This window comes from Helianthus annuus, chromosome 10 (genome assembly GCF_002127325.2).
Source record: "Helianthus annuus cultivar XRQ/B chromosome 10, HanXRQr2.0-SUNRISE, whole genome shotgun sequence".
In the NCBI taxonomy this organism is placed as follows: Eukaryota; Viridiplantae; Streptophyta; class Magnoliopsida; order Asterales; family Asteraceae; genus Helianthus; species Helianthus annuus.
In genome coordinates this window covers 38,742,430-38,759,115 of record NC_035442.2, presented here as the reverse complement: position 1 = coordinate 38,759,115, position 16,686 = coordinate 38,742,430, and the positions used below count along the sequence as shown (strand labels likewise).

The window sequence follows — 16,686 nt, the reverse complement described above, 5'->3', positions numbered from 1 at the left end:
TTTGACTAATTCTTATTTATTTAATTAAAAAATGTGTGCAAAATTTCGATGTGCATAATATATATAACTAGTTTTATACCTGTCATAATAGACGAAATTATACAAAAACATATAAACAATGTGTATGTATATATAGGAACGGGATCAGGACAGAATGATTTGAAGTGTGAGAACAGTAAGAACGATTTCAGCCATAGGATCTTTGTGATTTGTGGCTAAGATGATGCGGTGATATTTTTGTAAATCATGGAAACCTTATAATCAGGGCTAAAATTGGAAGATCCAAACAAGGGTGCACATGCTAATCACATGCCATTTTCCCCGCATCATATTTAAACGCCAATAACTTTTTTATACGTGATTATTTTTCTAAAAATATTACACCATAAAACTCAGCATTTTTTAATCTTTCCGAGTATACTATTGATATACTTTTCGAAAAAAATGAAATGGGTTTGATGGCGTTTTTCTGAACTGTGTGTTTTATGGCGTTTTAGACTAGTTATTTTTATGGCGTTTTTCTGAACTATGTGTTTTTATGGCGTTTTAACTAGGTATTTTCATGGCGTTTTTCTGAACTGAGTGTTTTATGGCGTTTTAAACTGAGTTTTTCATGACGTTTTTCTGAACCGAGTGTTTTATGGCGTTTTAACTGGGTATTTTCCTGGCATTTTTCTAAATTTTGTGTTTTTATGGCGTTTTATTTGAACACCTAGTTCATATGTGTGGATTTTTTGACTATATTACCCCTTAGTGTAATTTAGCATCAATGCAACATGTCAACTCCAAATTCGTTCTCACCGTTCTCATATTTTTAACTGTTCTCTCTAAATCCTGACCCTACATATATTATTCATTGAAAAAAAAAGATGATAACTATTATTATACGAATTATATAACAGTAATTAAAACAATAATCCTGACCCCACTTTTGTAAACTATTTTTGGGCTAGGCCCACCCTTACATAATTAAATTTGGCTAGGCCCACTCTTACAAACTAATTTGGTTTGGTCCACTTTAAACAAATCTACTTGGGGTAGGCCCACACTAATCAAAACAAATTGGGCTAGGCCCACACTAATCAATACGAATTGGGCTAGACCCACACTAGTTAAATGAAATGGGCTAGGACCACACATACAAAGTCAATTGGGCAAGGCCCATATGTACTAAACATTTGGATTAGACTTTCATATCTAACTCATGGGCTAGGCCCATTCAAACTTAAACGATATATATATATATATATATATATATATATATATATATATATATATATATATATATAGGGTAGGGATCCTGTACATTAATCCAGAAGTATGAGAAGTGTATTATAACACTATATATAACACCATATAAACACCGTATAACATTATGTAACACCATATAATACCATATAACACTATGTAACACTATATAACAGTATATAACACTATATAACAATATATAACACTATACATCTATCATAGACATGCTATCAGACAAAATATAGTGTTATATTTGTTATATAGTGTTATATAGTGTTACATAGTGTTATATGGTGTTACATAGTGTTACCTGGTGTTTATATGGTGTTATATATAGTGTTATAATACACTTCTCACACTTCTGGATTAATGTACAGGATCCTATATATATATATATATATATATAGGGAGCCGCTAAAATAGAAACCATCCCCAGTTGTAAGAACCACGAGAACCACTCTCAGCCAATCAGAAAAGGCGGTAATTTGGTCATTTACCCCAAATGTCTTGTCCATCACTCTCTCTCTCTCTCTCTCTGTCTTTGTTTAAAGATGTAGACCACCTGAATTACTTTACCCCAACCCAAAAAGTGAACCTCTCTCATCTCTCATCTTCCTCCAATCTCCAACACACAAGAATCTACATACACACATAATCCTAGAGATAAAGCAAAGAGAAAGGAAGATGGCGGAGGTGGAGGGCCGGCCGTCGACCACTGTTTCCTGCGGCAACCGTGGTGGCGCCACCCCCATATGACAACGGTGGCAGCACAGGTCGGGGGTGGGTGTTTGCGCAACGACCACTGCTTCTCTGGTGATCGAACAACTCAACGAGCCGCAACCATGCTCCCACTACAGTAGTGGGTGACGGTTTGTGTGGATAAAATCATACTAATTCTCATTCTATCCATTATTAAAGGTTCAAAGCTATGTCCATACTGCTCAAGGTACATGATTAGAAATAGTTATTAGATAAGATCCTAAAGAGATTTGAATTTTGATGGTTACATGATATCAATATCATGGTTGCTTGCAGGATGAAATGAAATTGCATCTCTGATGGAGCACTATACAGATCTCAGTCAATGCCCCTTAAATAGGAGACCAACAAATTGTAAAACTTAATAGGAACGTGATATAAAGATATTAGATTCAGGGTCGGCCTTGCCGGAAAAGAGCTGACGGTGGTGGTGGTGGTAGAGGTGGGTGATGCCGACGGCTCCGACACCACTGTAAGCTGCCGTCAGGGTCGACCTTGCGGGTTCACGTCAGACTAGTTCGTGTGCGGCACAGATATGGTTCGATTCAGTGGGTCTCGATTCAGTCTAAGGTCCGACGTGGTTCGGGTTGGGTTAACAACAGTGGTGGCGGTGTTATACAACTCAGATTAGGTTTGTTCGACATCGGGTTTTGTTCGACTTCAGATTTGGTTCGGGTTTAACTCACGCGGTTCAAGTTTCGGTTCGGGGCAACTCACCACAAAACGGGTTCGGTCAACTTGGTAAACACCGAGTCAAACTCGGGCAATGGCATCCAAAACTGTTGACTCAAAGACTCGGTAACATTTAACGGAGCGAAAATTTCTAGTTATATAGTTTTAGATTTTAGTTAGTTACGCGACCGAGCTCGACTCGATTCGACTAGATGCTAGCTTATGTTTCGATATATTTAACGAGAAATTTTATATATAGTGGTTATATTGTTGAAAATTGATTGAATTTTTCGAAAATATATCGACACTTAGTTGTCGGGATCGTCTAAAAAACAGAGGAAACGTAAAAAGTTTAACATAAATTTTTTAACGTAAAATGTAATTTTTTTAATGTAGAACGTAAACTTTTTAAGGTAAAACGTAAATATTTTTTAACGTAAAACGTAAATTATTTAATGTAAAAACGTAAAGTTTTTAACATAAAACGTAAAACGTTTTATGTAAAAATAGTTTAAACCGTAAACTTTTTAACGTAAAACGTAAACTTTTTTTAACGTAAAACGTAAAGTTTTTAACTTAAAACGTAAATTTTTTTAAAGTTTAACATAAAACGTAAAACGTAAACTTTTTTAAAGTAAAACGTAAAAAAGTTTAACGTAAAACGTAAACTTTTTAAAGTAAAACGTAAAAAAGTTTAACGTAAAATGTAAAACGTGAAAAAATCGGTGCGTTAAAAAACGTGGAAAAAACGGCGCGTTAAAAAAAACGATGCTTGAAAAAACGGCGCGTAAAAAACGTGTAAAAAACGGCGCGTTAAAAAATGGGAAAAAATCGGCGCATTAAAAAACGTGTAAAAAACGACGCGTTAAAAAAACGCCTATTGAGAAAAACGGCGCGTTAAAAAACCCGGTGTGCAAAAACCGGCGCGTAAAAGTTTTTGTCTTGTTCAAAAAATTTGAATTTAAAAATGTTTTTCATAAAAAATATTCTTTTTAAAAAATAAAATGTTATATAATAAAACAAAAAAGTAATAAAAAATAATAAAGACAAAAAGACAAAATAGAGTAATTTTACTATACTACACTTTTGAATTAAAATATTAAAGACATAATAAGACAAAATTTATTTAATATTAATTTTAGTTACTTTCAATCTCATCCATCAATCTTCTTGATCTAAAGGCTAGAAAGTGGTTCTCTCAGTTTTTACAACTGGAGGTGGTTTTCATTTTAGCGGTCCCCTATATATATATATAGGGTGAAGTTATTGTAAAAAAGACCAAAAGTGTGAGAAAGGTAAGAAAGAATCTCAACCATTAGATCTAAATTAATTGAAAAAGGTATAATTGTAAATGCATTAACAAATTCAAATATGGTAATCCTTGATTTAAGGATTTAGAGAGAGAAAAACCTGGATTTTAGGACTTATAACCGTCCATAAATATAACACAATTCAGAGCATGTTCATACATGGTGTTTTAAATATAACACAATTCAGAAAATATAACACCATTCAGCACAAAAATAACACCATTCAGCATAAAAATAACACCATTCAGCACAAAAATAACACCATTCACCAGTAAATAAAAAAAACACCATTCAGTACAAGAATATAACACCATTCAGTACAAAAATAACACCATTCAGCACAAAAATAACACCATTCAGCAGTAAATAAAAAAAACACCATTCAGTACAAAAATAACACCATTCAACACAAAAATAACACCATTCAGCACAAAAATAACATCATTCAGCACAAAAATAATACCATTCAGCAGTAGATAAAAAAAACCATTCAGTACAAAAATAACACCATTCAGTACAAAAATAACACCATTCAGCACAAAAATAACACCATTCAGCAGTAAATAAAGAAAACACCATTCAGTACAAAAATAACACCATTCAGTACAAAAATAATACCATTCAGTACAAGATATAACACCATTCAGTAAAGAAAAAAATAACACCCCTGTATCATCTTCTCCACTTCCGGCACCACCACTGCTTCACCACCGTTGCCGATCCGCACAACCACTGCCGCTGCCCGCTCGCCGTCGCCGCTCGTCGCTCGCCGTCGCCGCTGCCGCTCGTCGTCGCCGCTGTTCGATCGATTATAGAGATAGACGAACACTGAATCAAGTTTGGAGACCAAGATCACGAACCCTGGTTCGTTTGGTTGAGATGCTTTAATCTGAGATCAAAACGAAATGGGAACCGAACATCTCTTAGGCTAGTTGGAAATCATGAAGCAACAAAGAATCATGTGCGTGATTGATCGGGGCACAAGAAGTCGAGATATGGAGGTTTAGCGGCATTAGGGTTTTGAAATTGTAGAGAGAGAGAGAGAAACTGTACGATCAATTGGAGAGAGAGATCGGAATTATAGGAATTTTGATTTACAGTTTCCTATTTTGAATGGATATAAAGACTTTATTACCTCTATAATTTTCAATTCAGTCCAAATTAAGAAAAATATTTTACATTTTGGTCCCTATTGATCTCAACCATTAGATCAAAAGATCTAATGGTTGAGATTCTTTCTTACCTTTCTCACACTTTGGGCCTTTTTTACAGGATCCTAACTCTATATATATATATATATATAGGTAAAGAGTACTGTACAATATTGCTTATCGTACATTACGTACGCTTCAATCTCAGCCGTCAGATCATCTTCCCGCATTCTAAAATCGCATGTTGTTTTTTTTATAACAATTTCGCATGTGATAATTTTTGATGAATTCGCATGTTGTTTTTTTTGTACCAAGCATGTGATAATTTTGATGAAATAGCATGTTGTTTTTTTATAACAATTTCGCATGTGATAATTTTTGATGAATTCGCATGTTGTTTTTTGTACCAATTTCGCATGTGGTAATTTTGATGAAATCGCATGTTAAAAAACCAACATGCGAAATTGTTACAAAAAAACAACATGTGAATTCAATGCGGGAAGATGATCGGACGGCTGAGATTGTAGCGTACGTAATGTACGATAAGAGCATTTGTACGTTAACCTACCTATATATATATATATATATATATATATATATATATATATATAGGGTGGGGTTCTAAAGTGAACACTAGTGCATTTGCGAACTGAGTGAACAAATCCTGGCTATTGATCTACACACGTGTATGGTCAGGATCTCATCATCAAATCGTAAACTACACTAGTGTATTTCAACATCAAATCCTAGCCATTGATCTACACACGTGTATGGCCAGGATTAGTTCACTCAGTTCGCAAGCTACACTAGTGTTCACTCTTGAACCTAATCCTATATATATATATATATATATATATATATATATATATATATATATATATTTGAAAGATATATATGCATACACAAATAAAGAAAGCAAACGAATACAAGAACCAAAAACAAAATGCAAGATGAGATACTTATACGAAAAACAAACATAAACCTAAGTGTCTAATGAGATTAGAACACTTGTAGGTCGAGAAACAAAGGAAGAACCATGAATCGAATAGAGATTTGCACGGAACGCAAATATGTGAGTTCATGTTTTCCCCTTTTTATTTAAATGTTTTTATAGTTTTAAACACTCGGGGATGTATACATGTTATGATTTGTATAGCTGGAAAATGAAAATTTTTAGATCACATGCGAATAGGTGTTTTAAATAAAGGGGCCATTAATGAATAAACAAGTACCGAGGAACAAATTGATAGATCTATTGGGTTTTGACGAGCCCCACTCTGAAGAAAACAAGATCGTTACTGAGTGTTTTTGTGTCTAAAACTAGTGTCGTTGACACAAATAAATCGTCAAGGTTTGGTTGCCTCCTATTCTGGCATACATATTAGTGTCCTTGCAAAATACTAATGATCGCCCAAGTTTCATTATGCTATACAAAATGAATATATTATTTCAAATGTTTTAAAGATTCATTTGATACGAAAACTAATAACATGAACTTACCAACTTTTGTTGACGATTTCAAAACTAACATGTATTACAAGGAAACTAGTGGACGACCTTTAAGAAAAACGTGTCGTTTGAATTATGAAGTCAAGTGGTTTGATGTCATCCAGTGTTTGGTCTTTATGTTTGTAATCGTGTACTTGAAACTTGTGTTTTGAATAATGTTGTCAAAGTGTTGTACGTTTCGAATAAACTTTTGGTTGTAATGTTCTCTTAAATAAACGTATGGTTGTACATTTTGATATGATCTACACATGTTGTTTACTTGGTTGAATGCAATGATTATCGCTCTGGCCACACCTTGCGACGCTTCCGCTATACCGAAAATTGGGGTGTGACAATTACGAAAACGAATGTAAATTGTAGTTGTAAACAATGATGAGAAAAGGACCAATCTCCGGGTTTTCAGGTTATGCAGAAAATTGGGTTACTTAACTACTACCGGTTGGAAATCACATAGACATGATTTCATAAACTCGTTTTGATAAATAATTAACGGATAATATATTTGATTGCAATGATCCACAATCGAAACCGAAGGATTGATGCAAATGAATAGTAATCCAACTAATTACCAATTCTAGATTTCATAAACATTAACAGGTTCAATGATTAATGGTTTAAGAACAATGACAACTTAGAGTTTAATCCCAATTGTTGATGATAAAACTGAATAATTGATGAACTCAAATGTTTACGATAATCATACAATTGTCTAATCGAAACCAGAACAATACGAACAACTAACCAAATGATTAATCAATTCTTAATCTAAAAAGTCGTAACTATATGCAAACCCAATGTTTCAACACAACCCTAGTCCCGGAGATGATCATGGGAGATTTAGCCGCTCATGACGCACGAACAACCTTCAATAGCTTGATAGAGAGTTGAGTTCATGATCGATTCGGTGATTGCGGAAGATTGATGATGTTCTAGTGATGAATCAAGAGCTAAAAATTATGTATTGTTGCTGCCAAAATTCGGAATAATGGAAGTGTCCCTCGAATTAGGGTTTAAAACCCTTTAACCCCCCCCCCCCCCCCACCAAAACTCAACAAGTGCGTCCACATAAAACACGCCGCAAGTCCCGGTTCCAATACCGTAACTTACAGCCTTCAGTCTTCAAAACCCCCTTATCTGACGTATGTGCAAGTCTGGCACCGTAAGTTGTTGTGCACACTTGCTGTTATCATTTGCACACCTCAAAAAACCAACCGTAACTTACGGTCACTATACCGTAAGGCACGGCAAAAACTCCAAACCCAGCTACAACTTAAATTCAACTTCCAGGTAATGACACTTCAGCCCCTCGACTTTACTATTCTTAGTTTCTTTTGTATTTTCACTACATTCATCTTCAAATTAATGACCGAATAACCCCGAACTTCACTATTCTTCGTTTCTTGACTTTCACACCTACATTTTGGCCCGAAACACATCCAAATCCTTTCGTTGGCTGCATTTATCAATCTCACATGTTCCGCTTTATCTTTAAATACCTTAACTGTCACACCCCAACCGATGGCGGAAACATCAGGATGAGACGAAATAGATTGCAAGAGACTTCATAACGCTATTTGTGACAAGTATTTAATAGTTACTTTTTACATTTCTTGAACTATAAATACCACAAGTTTGAAATAAATAAAATACAACAAGTATTCAACTAATTAGGTTTCATTTCATTGATTACTAGTCTCATACAAAGAGTGGAAACAAATTTCGAACATGTTTGAAAATCAAATACAGAACAACAAGTATTAGAATTCAGTCGCGTTTCTAGGCAACCCTACTAGATTCCTTGCATCATCCAAATCCTGCAATACATGTTAAAGCATAGATCAATACAAATAGTATTGGCGAACATACAAGTTTGAGTATAAGTATCAAAATGTTTTAAACATATTTTTTTTTCATGGCAATAACTAAGTATGGACTTATGAATTTAAACAACGTAGGAATGCAAGTACAACACGTATGATTGCAAGTATAACACGTATGAGCATATATAAAGATTCTTTGTACAAAAATTCTAGTATGTTTGTGCATTTGATTTAAAGTACATGTATTGCATCCCAAAGGTAATAAAGCGTAAAAAGGGATCGAGTATGCTCACAGTGGTTGCGTTTACGATTCCTTGTAAATTAACGCACGGGTAAAGATTGAGAAACCGAATGAACGGGGCGGTCATCCTAGATATTCAAATGCCACACAACGACATCGTTAAATAAAATTCATAATATTTATGGTTTATTTATTTAGTTATTGTAATTTCTAATTATTACTATTTAATGTCATAAAACAAATGAATTGTTAATTATTTATATTTTATTGAGTTTAAAAGTTAAGTTATAAAAGAAAGTGAACTAGGATTAAAGAAAAAGGAAACTTTTAGTTATTTTTAGTTATTTTTGGGTTTTAAGGATAAAAGAAATTAAAATAAAACATCAAAAGAATCGGGTAATAAAGGCAATAGCCCGGGTCTGTCGGGTTTCGAACCGGCACCCCTCGCTTGTCTTACACACACACACTAGACTACCACTATGAATGTGGTAAAGTCTGATTTTTAAAACACCATTTGAACAAAGTTTGTTAGTTCCCTCCCTCAACATACGAAGAACCCACTGTTAATATCTTTTAACTCAAGCTTAGTGATGTGCAGGTACATAATTAATTCATTTGTTTAGAAATCGATATCCAGCAACAATGTTCATTTACAAATTCTAAACTAATCAACCCTTATTAATTTATTATCATAGATTTATTTACATAACTTGGTAATGTTAAAGTTTAGCATATACAGAAACTATATTTTTAAATTACCAAAACCTATCATATGCTTTATGAATAAACATCTAAGAAACTGAAAGACAAAAAAATTTATACCGAATGATGATGAACTGACTTCCGACGAGTTACGTTAATCCCGAACCAACTGCTCCACGATACCCGAACCCGAGCCAAACCTAAGCCGTTGACGTGAGACCCGAACCCGAGCCAAACCTAAGCCGTTGACGTGAGACCCGAACCCGAGCCATCTGCACCACCGACATCACCATCGACACCACTGAAACGAGACCCGACTGAATCTAGCCGAGACTCCACCGAGTCTGAACCGACACTTGAACCGGCTATGTTGCGAGACCCAAACCGGAGCTCAACTCGAGACCCGTGCTGTCGGAATCAAACGCCGTCGTCGTCGGATCAAGTATCGCCGCAGCCACCGTGCGTCGTCGCCGGCCGCCAACTTTCTCCTTTCAACTTCTGATTTCTCTCTATCTCTTCTATCGGTCGATCTAAAACGTGGGCGTGGTTGAAACGGTTCAACGAAATGGATGGTTCAGGGGGGTGTGTCACCAGAGCAGAGCAGGAGAGTGGAGGTGTGGGTGTAGCGTAACAGGTGGGGATTGAGGATTTGTTCGTCGCCGGAAGTGGCTCCGGTTGCCGGAGCCGGCAGTATCCAGATGAGAGAGAGGGACCGAGAGAGAGAGTTGGGAGTGGTGTGCGGCTGCTATGGTTCTCACTACGGTTTCTCCAAAAATGTTGACAAGTAAGAAGGTGATGCTTTATATAGTTAGGTTTCCAAAGTGGGCTTGGGCCCAGGGCCCACAAGCCTGTTACTTGTGTTTTAAGCGACCCAATCACTTTCCCGAAGTCCGTTTCAGAACCCGGGCGTCGTAGAAATGTCGTAAAATACATTTTTAGGACTGAAAATATGTCGAGTAGGGTCGTTAATGGACGTTTGCACACGTAATTGCAAACCTGAAAAGTATCGGTTTGTGCATAATTATCTATTTAAGTGGTCGATCGTACGAATAACGAATACGTAAATACATATATATTTTTATTATTATTAACGCCTCGAATTATGGTACGGATATGATTTTTTTTTTTAAAAAAAATTAAATTACGAGTCGTTACATTAACTTCACTGAATTACGCGTTTTACCTGCAGAAATACAAACACTCGCAATAAACGTATTCCAAGCATATAATCACGTAAAACGAACTAAATCACGTAAGATAAGCACTTTAGCACCCATGTTTCACACTCTCCATCAAACACTAAGGACGAGGACTCAACATACCGGCAAGAAGAGTCCTCGGTTTTTAGCAGACTCCCACCAAATCACGAATCATACAGGCCTCGCGCGCGCAAGGTACAATTCAGCAGCAGAGCACGATTTCACCCTACGTTACCGCCCAGAGGGTGTAGCTGAGAAATCCAAGTTTATCAAGGAAATCGTCATGGCCTTATTAGAAAAAATGAAACTGCCACATAATGTCGGGAAATACAACGGTCTCACAGACCCAGACGACCATCTCTAATTATTCACAAGCGCAGAGGTCGTAGGAGGTCGGTCACTACCAGTGTGGTGTCATCTATTTGTTCAAATCTTCGTGGGTGTAGCACATGCATGGTTTAATAGTTTACCGTCTGGAAAGATCAAGTCTTAGATGGATTTCCAAGAGAAACTCTTACCACATTTCAGCCAACAACGAAGGTATACCAGAGATCCGGCAGATGTCTTGTACATCTGGTGCAAGGAAAACGAAGGCATTGAAGACTTCATCACAAGGTATAACAAAGGATGCTTGGAAATTGGAAATTTTGGAGACGAAATCATGCGCGTGCATTTTATGTGCGTCGTTAGAAGCGACGACTTGATACGAAGGGTGAAAGGAAGAGATGGAGGCCCAAAAGATTGGGAAACTTTCGTCGAGGCAGCCAAAATCATTGTGCAAACAGAAAGCAACTGATCGGTGACGAAGGCCGTCAACATCTATAGCCAGCACGCCAACGATAGGCGTAACAAAAAGGGCGAGTCCCACCATTGAAAGTGTCTGGTTATAGAGAGAAAAGTCAACCTTCAAAAGATGCGCGCGCGATCATCAATCAGACCGGATACCGAAAGGAAGTCAAACGAGAAAACAGAGAGAAACAGTAGACACCACTTACCAAGACTCCTTCTGAGGTGCTAACCACCGAGAACCACCAGTTCAAAGCTGCCCTACAAATGTGCAACAAAAGGGGGCAAGACCCAAATTTTTTTTGCAAATATCACAAAGACACATGGCATTTGAAGGCAAGAGAAAGAGAGAGCCCTGAAAAATGCATGGCCGGTTCAGTATATTCTAAAAGAGGGTGAAGAAGAAGAGGAAGAGGAAGATGAAGTCGAAGGCGAAGATGACGACGAAGGCAAGATGAAAACGAGTATGACGAAAGCGGAGATGAAAATTAAGACCAATAGTATTGTTTGTGTGTTTTTTTACTAATAATGTATTTTTTTATGTAATATTATTTGATTTATTTTCCTAAAAAAGAAAAGAAATTAAAAACAAATAATTAGGTAATCACTGCAAGGGACATTATACCACCACATCACTTTTAAACTTCATGTCCAATAATACCCCCATGCCTAGGATGCCACATGTTGCTTCATGCCCAAGGGAAGCGCATTATCGTAACGCCCCACTACACATGGTTTTATATCATTTTTGTTCATACAACTTATTTATAAATCTGTTTTGCATCATTATTAAGGTTAGAGTTAACTGCCATTTTCGTCCCTGTGGTTTATTCACTCTTGTCATTTCAGACCAATTTTAAAAATACACCAGTTTCCTCCCTGACATATTGGAAACGTACCACTTCAGTCCAAAAATTAAAACCCGGTTACGTCAGACAGATTAAATGAAGGGTATTATTGTCAATTCATAAAATAAGGTGAAAATAAAATATATATATGAATTGACAATAATACCCTTTATTTAACATATCTGACTTAATTGAATTTTAATTTTTGGACTGAAGTGACACGTTTCCAGTATGTCAGGGAGGAAACTGATGTATTTTTAAAAATTGGTCTAAAATGGCAAAAGTGAAGAAATCACATGAATAAAAATGACAGTTAACTCTTAAGGTTATTATAAAGCCATTAAATGGTGCGCATATCCGAAATGTGTACAAAAAATCAAATCTTGTTCATAAACAACATGATCATTGCTCATATACGATAATTTTAAGAGTGGCAATCGTGTTAGGTTATTTACCATTTCAAAGCCATCAACCATATCCAGACACACTTAATATGGGTTAAATGGGCTATAAACGAATTCAGTTTCTTGCAAACGAATCCGAACCCTTAACATCAAAGGATGCAACACCTTAACTTTAATAACTTTGTGAGTTGGACCCAATCAGATCATTATATCTCATAATATTAAAGCTGATGAATATTCTGACTTATTCAAATTATCAACCTGTGGAAGTTGTGAATTCATTTCGTAGGAGTTTCAATGGAAACAACCAAAACTCCCTTAATAAAAAAAATAGAGATAATATATAAAACCCAATAAATAAATATCCCATCTAAACAAGAGACGACTTTTGTAATTTACCTTTTCTTTTCTTGATAGACTTTTATATTCATGTTTAAATACATTAACTTATCATCGAATGAAGGAGCACACCATTTCAATAAAAGGAAGAGCAAAAGGCTTAGATACATCAATGGAGGGAAAAGTACACGAAGTGCCGGCCATCGGCATCGACCTAGGAACAACCTACTCGTGTGTTGCTGTCTCGATCCATGATCGAATCGAAATCATACCCAATGAACAAGGCTACAGAACCACACCGTCTACTGTTGCTTTTCTTGATACAGAACGTCTCATTGGCGATGGTGCCAAGAACCAAGTGGCCATGAACCCTGCTAACACCATATTTGGTTAGTCTAGTAATATTTTCTATTATTCATTTAGTTTTGATCAAATCATTATAAAAGTCAACTATCAATGGATTTTTGAATCCTAATGAAAATACTTGTTTTGGATTGCTTACAGTTTATGTATATGAATCTGGAAAAAAAACTAATCTTGAAACAAGTAGTTAAATACAGGAGTTGTGAGTATTTTTTTATAAACATGTTACTGATCTTGTCAACAAGCTTCTGTTTAATTAGTAACATATACACGCTGATTACCATGAATACACTTGAGTAAAATTTACTTTGATTTTGTTGGGAACTTTGGATACCAACTTTTGTTATTGTTTGAGTAAAATTTACTTTGGTTTTTCAGATGCTAAGAGGTTGATTGGACGGAAGTTCAGTGATCCCAAAGTGCAGGGAAATATGAAATTGTGGCCTTTTAGGGTCACAGAAGGGCCTGCCGACACTCCGAAGATTGTTGTCTCCTATAGAGGTGAAGAGAAGGAATTTTTAGCCGAAGAAATTTCGTCAATGATTCTTGGAAAGATGAAAGAAATTGCTGAGGCATACCTTGGAAAGGTTGTGAAAAACGCTGTGATAACCGTTCCGGCTTATTTTAACGATTCACAACGTCAAGCAACCAAGGATGCAGGTACGATTGCTGGTTTAAACGTTCTTCGCATGATCAATGAGCCTACGGCAGCTGCAATTGCTTATGGTCTGGACAATAAGTCTGAGTTTATTGGTAAGATAAATGTGCTCATCTTTGATTTGGGAGGGGGTACTTTTGATGTCTCTCTATCCACAATTGAGGAAGGGGGCATTTTTGAGGTGAAAGCTGTTTCTGGCGATACTCACTTGGGAGGTGAGGATTTTGACAACCGCATGGTGGATCACTGTGTTGCTGAATTCAAAAGGAAATGGAATAAGGACTTGACAGGGAATCAAAGAGCGTTAGGGAGGTTGAGATTTGCTTGTGAGAAAGCAAAAAGGATTCTCTCAAGCACTACTCAAACTTCAATCGAATTGGATTGCTTGCATGATGGGATTGACTTCTCGTTGAAGTTCACTCGAGCTAAGTTTGAAGAGCTGAACATGAGCTTGTTTAGTCAGTGCATTGAAACTTTAGACCAATGTTTAAAAGATGCTAAGGTGGACAAATCATGGGTAGACGAGATTATTCTTGTTGGCGGCTCAACAAGGATACCAAAGGTCCAACATATGTTGCGGGAACTCTTTGGGTGGAAGGAGCTGTGCAAGAGCGTAAACCCTGACGAGGCTGTAGCATTCGGTGCAGCCGTTATGGCTGCAAAGTTAAGTGGTAGCAATGATAAAAGTGTTCAAGATTTGTTGCTACGTGATGTCACTCCTTTGTCACTTGGTGTAGAGCTAAAAGGAGAAGTATTTGACGTTGTGATCCCGCGAAACACTCAAATACCTACGAAGAAATTCAAAACGTATATTACAACAGAAGATAACCAATATTCGACAGTAGTCAAGGTGTATCAAGGTGAAAGGACCAAATCTACAAATAACCATTTGTTAGGGAAGTTCACAGTTTCTGGAATACCACCTGCTCCTAAAGGAGAAATAAAGTTTGAGGACTGCTTTGAGATAGATCCTGATGGTATCCTCACAGTGACATCAAAGATAATTTCAACTGGTATGTCAAACAAACTCACAATTGCTAACGATAAGGGAAGGCTTTCCAAGGACGAGATAGAAAGGATGGTAAAAGAAGCTGAGAGGTACAAACTTGAGGACCAAGAATACAAGAGGAGAGTGAATGCACACAATGATTTAGAGGATTGCTTATATAACATGAAAAAAAAGGTCAGGGAATACAAAGTCAGCAAGAGGGTGCACCCTGAGAGCTTGAAGAAAATTGAGAAAGCCATTGATGAAACGAACGAGTGGCTCGAGGACAATCATGCTGCAACTACTAGCGAGCTTCAGCGCAAAAAGGTATCTCTTGAGTTTGCTTGCACGCCACTAGTTTAGTTCTGGAACGGTGGTGATATGATTATGGGATCTCTAAGCTTGTGATAAGTTCTTGGCGTGAATTGTTTTGGTAATACATGTGAAAAAAATAATCTATATGTGATGTATTAAAGATGTTATTTAAGTTGGGTTTATTTATTATTACTTTCTGTCCGATTATATCATGAATCATCATTCCAAATACCCTACAGATCATTTTTTTTTTAAATAGAACTTCATTAAAACAACATCCGACACAAACGGGCAAAAGGCCAAACAACACAAAACCCCCGACCCAACCGGACAAAGGACCAAAACTTACAACATATACATAGGATATTAGATCATTTTCTAATGAAATATGTTCCACGTTCCTTTTAGATAAATTCATGTCAAAATGGTAGTGAAACAAAATTTGAAAAATCCGTGTTTCCGACATGTTGCAACTTAGCCCTGGATCACTCTTTATTTTGACATAACTTCGACTTATCATTAAAGTTTATCCCTAGGAGATGTTGCATATGTAGAAGAAAGAGAACGGGTGTTTGTCCTTCTTTTGAAGGTTTTTGAAAGAAATGTGATAAGAGGGTTTTTGGAACAAATGTAAGAGAGGAGAGGTTTTTGGAGTGGACATTGACTTCCAAAGGAGAAAGTGATGGTTTATAGAAGGGTAACTTAAGTGGGGAGCACAATTATAAAACAATTTAGTTGAAGCATTATATTATGAACAAATTTATCTACTATAAATAAGCAACATTTCAATGCATAGAGGTGTTGTACTTTATGCATAAGGTGGTTTTCAAAAAAAAATATATATAATGTTATACTTTTAGTCCTAAAGTTGATTGATATTTTACTTTTAGTCCAAAAGTTTTCATGTTTTCCAATTTAATCTTATATTTTTCTTTAACTTTCAACCTTGGTCCCCTAACTTTTCATATTGCACAAAAATTTCGTTTTACCTTTTGTTCTAAATTTTGCGAGTTAACATGACGCAACGTTCGTGTGTGGTTCAATGTTTTTTACGTTTTCTTTTACGCTTCGTTCTATATTTTGCAAGTTAACATGGTGCAACATGCGTGTGTGATTCAACGTTTTTATGTCATCTATTTTTTCCCGTTTGACATGCCCATCGCAACGCGCGGGTCTTTAATCGACTTAGTTACTATTTTCCATGTTTTATGTCTCGGTCTCATTTCTTTGCATTAACACGCCGTAACTTCAGTGTTGATGGTCACTGATAGTGGTGTGGTATTGGTGATATTTGTCATGACTTTACGACCCCACCACAAGGCGCGTGCACGGTGGGTGGGGGTGGGGTGGTGGTGTTAATACTAGTTAAGTAAC

At 36.3% G+C, this 16,686-nt stretch overlaps 1 protein-coding gene and 1 long non-coding RNA gene across 2 annotated transcripts; one reads left to right on the top strand and one right to left on the bottom strand.

The window, feature by feature from the left end:
• Window positions 1-8,307: 8,307 nt before the first annotated feature.
• LOC110884427 lies at window positions 8,308-10,181 on the bottom strand. The gene is made up of 3 exons (XR_002561156.2): window positions 9,533-10,181; window positions 8,763-8,838; window positions 8,308-8,463 (listed from the first exon to the last, which is right to left on the bottom strand). It is a non-coding gene; the product is annotated as an uncharacterized LOC110884427 (long non-coding RNA).
• A 2,925-nt stretch (window positions 10,182-13,106) lies between these two features.
• Window positions 13,107-15,528, top strand: LOC110884424 (heat shock cognate 70 kDa protein). The gene is made up of 2 exons (XM_022132136.2): window positions 13,107-13,377; window positions 13,730-15,528. Exons 1-2 carry the CDS (start codon window positions 13,107-13,109, stop codon window positions 15,358-15,360), a joined length of 1,902 nt encoding a protein of 633 aa, XP_021987828.1. The 3' UTR covers window positions 15,361-15,528.
• The last annotated feature ends 1,158 nt before the right edge of the window (window positions 15,529-16,686 follow it).

What these genes read in the sequence shown, in the direction of transcription:
- LOC110884424 (XM_022132136.2), top strand. Translation starts at nt 13,107, where the DNA reads ATGAAGGAGCACACCATTTCAATAAAAGGAAGAGCAAAAGGCTTAGAT. An exon ending in CCCTGCTAACACCATATTTG is followed by an intron (nt 13,378 to 13,729) that starts GTTAGTCTAGTA and finishes TTGGTTTTTCAG; the next exon opens with ATGCTAAGAGGTTGATTGGA.